Source organism: Geospiza fortis, unplaced genomic scaffold (genome assembly GCF_000277835.1).
Source record: "Geospiza fortis unplaced genomic scaffold, GeoFor_1.0 scaffold213, whole genome shotgun sequence".
NCBI classification, from domain to species: Eukaryota; Metazoa; Chordata; class Aves; order Passeriformes; family Thraupidae; genus Geospiza; species Geospiza fortis.
In genome coordinates this window covers 977,864-982,471 of record NW_005054399.1, presented here as the reverse complement: position 1 = coordinate 982,471, position 4,608 = coordinate 977,864, and the positions used below count along the sequence as shown (strand labels likewise).

At 49.7% G+C, this 4,608-nt stretch overlaps 1 protein-coding gene across 1 annotated transcript; it reads left to right on the top strand.

The window, feature by feature from the left end:
* The first annotated feature begins 185 nt into the window (after positions 1-185).
* C1QTNF8 (C1q and TNF related 8) lies at positions 186-2,468 on the top strand. Its single transcript, XM_005425996.2, is given in 3 exon segments — positions 186-224; positions 226-427; positions 1,605-2,468. Coding segments are annotated over 3 exon segments (789 nt in total). The 3' UTR covers positions 2,153-2,468.
* The last annotated feature ends 2,140 nt before the right edge of the window (positions 2,469-4,608 follow it).

The window sequence follows — 4,608 nt, the reverse complement described above, 5'->3', positions numbered from 1 at the left end:
GTCCTTTTGTTGACCTGGTGTCTCTCAGCAGCTGTCACAGGTAATGCCAGCCAGGAATCGCCTTTTCCAGCGCTCTGAGGGTCACCATTCCCACCTGGAGTCTCCCGGCGCCACTCCAGGATCCGTTAATCATTAACCCCAAGGAAAGCACTCGCCAGCTGGCCCTGATTGGGATCGCCCCGTTAATGGTTTGTGTTCCCTCTCCTCCCCAGCTGCTCCCCAGCGAGGATGAGCTCCGTGATCCTGCTGCTGCTGCTGCTCCAGCCGGAGCAGCCGCTGCCCAGGCGGCGCCTGGCGTGCGTGAGGTGCTGCGGGCCCTCGGAGCAGCCCGTGTCCATCTTCTCCCAAAGGTCTGCCAGGATGAGCGGCCATCCCCAATATTCCCTGCCCAAAATCCAGCCCACCATCGACATCACCATCCTCAAAGGTGGGTGAAGATCGCTCCCCGGCCTTCTCCTTGCTGCTCTTCCTTGGTGCTTCCCGATGGAAAAATTCAGCTCAAAATTCAAGAACGAGGGCAAGGGGTGGCCAAAAGTGCCCAAAACAAGGTCAAGGGGTGCCCAAAATGTGGTTGTGCCCAAAAGTGTGCAAAATAAGGTTAAGGGGTGCCCAAAATGTCGTTGTGCCCAAAATGTCGTTGTGCCCAAAACGAGGTTAAGGGGTGCCCAAAACATGGTTGTGCCCAAAGGTGTGCAAAATAAGGTCAAGGGGTGCCCAAATGTGCCCCAAAGTGCCAAATTAAGGTCAACGGTGTCCAAAAATGTGCCCAAGCAACAGTCAAGGGGTGCCCAAAATGTGGTTGTGCCCAAAATAAAATCAAGGGGTCCACAAAATGTGGTTGTACCCAAATGTGCCCAAACAAAAGGCAAGGGGTGCCCAAAATGTGGTTGGGCCTAAATGTGCTCAAAACAGGGTCAAGGGATGCCCAAAACAAGGTCAAGATGTGCCCAAATTGTGCCCAAAGGTCAAAGTGTGTCCAAAAGGTTGTCATGCCCAAAATGTGTCCAAAACAAGGTCAAGGGGTCCCCAACATATGGTGGTGCCCAAACATGGCCCAAAGGTAATGCTTCTGGGAACTGGGAAGGTGCTGATATCTGATTGATATTCCCAGATTAATCCTTCTGGGAATTGGGAAATTGCTGATATCTGACCATGGATTAATCCTTCTGGGAATTGGGAAGGTGCTGTTATCTGACTGATATTCCTGGGTTAGTCCTTCAGAGGAATGGGAAGCTCCTGATATCTGACCATGCATTAATCCCTCTGGGAATTGGGAAGTTGCTGATATCTGACCATGGGTTAATCCTTCTGGGAATTGGGAAGGTGCTGTTATCTGACTGATATTCCTGGGTTAGTCCTTCAGAGGAATGGGAAGCTCCTGATATCTGACCATGGATTAATCCCTCTGGGAATTGGGAAGCTGCTGATACCTGATTGATATTCTCAGATTAATCCCTCTGGGAATTGGGAGGGTGCTGCTATCTGACCGATATTCCCAGGCTGAGCAAATGCCCCAGCAGCTCCCCTGCTGCCTGTCTCCGGGCCATTCCCACAACCTGACCTCCCCATCCTTGTGTTTTCCCTCTTTGCCCTCCCTCTGACAGGCGAGAAGGGCGAGATGGGCGAGCGGGGATTCCCGGGAGCCGCGGGGAAGGCGGGAGAGCGCGGATCCCGCGGGCTGAGCGGCCGCAAGGGCCAGAAGGGGCAGCCGGGCCCCCAGGGCCACCCCTGCAAGCAGCTCTTCGCCGCCTTCTCCGTGGGCCGCCGCAAGCCCCTGCACAGCTCCGACTACTTCCAGCACGTCACCTTCGACACGGAGCTCGTCAACCTCTACCAGCACTTCAACATGTTCTCCGGGAAGTTCTTCTGCTACGTGCCCGGCGTTTACTACTTCAGCCTCAACGTGCACACCTGGAATTTCAAGGAGACCTACGTGCACCTGATGAGGAACGAGCAGGCCGTGGCCATCCTGTACGCCCAGCCCAGCGACAGGAGCATCATGCAGAGCCAGAGCCTGATGCTGGATCTGCAGGAAGGGGAGGAGGTTTGGGTCAGGATGTTCAAGAGGGAGAGGGAAAACGCCATTTACAGCGAGGAGTCGGATCTTTACATCATCTTCAACGGGCACCTGATCAAACCCGCCCTGGAGTAGGAGCTCCTCGGCTCCAGGGAAAAGCTTTGGGCCATCCAGCAGTGTCTTCTCACATCCAGAAGTGCATCTCGGATTCCATCTGGAATGGTTGTAGCCCTGGAAGAGTTGTTTTTCCACATCTGTGTGGCTCCAAGCCGCGCAAGAATTCCAGAAGGTTCCCAGCTCCCTTTGTGGCCCCTCAGGAGCATCCCTGGAGTTTGTCCAATGGACAGCAAAAATTTCCCTTCTTTCTCAGGGGGCAATTTTAGCTCCTTTAACCCAAAGAATTCCCAAAAGGAAGTTGTCGCCAACTCCTTTTCCTCTAAATCAATGCCAAATCTCCAAGATCTCCCATTCCATTTGGAATATTTGCAGCCCTTGGAAAGGTGGTTTTTCCACTCACTTATGGATGGAGGGAACTGTTCCAACTGCACAAGAATTCCAGAAGTTTTCCAACTCTCTGTGTAGCCCCTCAGGAACATCCCTGAAGAGCTGCAAAGTTGGCAGCAAAAATTTCCCTTCTTTCCCTGCATCTCCCATTCCATTTGGAACATTTGCAACCCTTGGAAGGGTGGGTTTCCACCCCTGTGTGGACGAAGGTGGCTGCTCCACCTGCACAAAAACTCCAGAAGGTTCCCTGCTCCCTGTGAAGGCCCTCGGGAACATCCCTGAAGAGTTTGCCAAGTGGACAGCAAAGATTCCACCTTGCTCTGCATCTCCTGTCCCATTTGGAATATTTGAAGGGTGGCTTTCAATCCCTTTGTGGATGGAGAGAACTGCTCCACCTGCACAAAAATTCCCTGTGTAGCCCCTCAGGAACATCCCCAACATTTTGCCAAAGTTGGCAGCAGAATTCCCCTCCTTTGCTGCGCTTTAGATAAGGAATTATAATAATTAGGATATAACTACGATAAAATAATTATCCTTGAGGACCAGAGTGGTTATCCAGGTGCTAATTAAGGAATTTTGTTATTCCTGCAAAAATCTCAGCGAATAAGAGCCACCCCCCTCAGCAGCACTAGGTTGGCTCCTCTCAGGCAGGAATTTCGGCATTAAAATCAATATTTTGCACAGGAATTAATTCCAAATTCCAGTTTGGTGCCATTCTGTGTTGTATTCCATGGTTCCAGCAGAACGGTGGAATTAGAGCAGTAACAGCAGATGGATTCAGGAAAGCTTTTCCAGGGAAACAGAGCTCGGTACAACCACAAGCTCCAGAGGAAAACTTCCCAGAAGAACATCCAGCCTGCCTGGGAATGGGCTTCCCAACTGGACAAAATGCTGGGAATTTGGGATTTGCCACGCTGGGATTTCAGGCTGTGCTCCCCTCTGGACATTCCCATTCTGGAGCACCATCATTTCTGGGAAAGGGAGGAAAAACTGGAAAGAAAAAGGTTTTTTTGTTGTATTTGTTGTTTTGGGGTTTTTTTAGGAATTTGGGCTTTTTCCTCAGAAATTACCATCTTGGAGCACCATCATTCCTGGAAAATGGAGGGAAAACGGGAAGAAAAATGAGTTTTTCTTCAAGCAGTGATTTTTAGGGATTCGGGGGTGTTTTTCTCAAAAATCACCATCTTATGGCACCATCATTTTTGGAAAGTGGAGGAAAAACTGGAAAGAAGAAGAAGCTTTTCTTCAAGCAGTGATTTTTGGGGATTTGGTGTTTTTTTCCTAAAATATTATGGATAGAACCATGGTGCATGCAGCAAAACCCCATCATTTTATCCCATTCCTTCTTTTCATTTTTCCCAGTCTCTCGGTTGCTTCCCAAACCTTTTGCACAAAGAATCCAGGGAAATTCTTGCCAGGAAAACGCTTCCATGGATCTCCCCTTCCCCAGCTTTGGGAAAAGTAGCTGAAATAAAGATTTTGCTTTCAGCGCCTGGGGTTGTTTCTCTCTTTTCCATAAGTTTTTCCATAAGTTTTTTCCACATTCCCACACTGACCCTGGAAAAGTCTCTGGGGGCAATTTTAATCCAAATAATTCCCAAAAAGAAGCTGTCACCAAGCCTTTTCATCTAAATCAATCCCAAATCTTCAATATCTCCCAACTTTCCTGAAAATGGGGACTTTTGAGTAGAGAATTCCAGCTAAAAATGCATCCCAAGCCTTGAAACCTCGAGCGTGCTCCTGCTTCCCTCAACCTGCATCCTGAAAAGCAAACCTGGGAAATTTCCATGATTTTAAAGCCACATTGGACAGCTCCACATCTTTCCCCCTCCTTTTCCTACTTCTAAATCCTCCCTGTCCCATCCCTGAGTTGGAAAAAGAATTCCCAGGCTGGCAGGATCTCTTGTGGTGGAGCAGGAGCATTCCCAGCTGCTCTGGAATTCCTCATTCCTCACAGATCCAGCAGTTTTCCCACAATTTTGTCTCTTTCCCGTCTCCCATTCCCTGCGCTGATTAAAATTACAATTAAAAATTCCCTGATTATTGCCAGGGCTGGGAAAAATCCCCCCCCCCCCCCGACGTTTCCT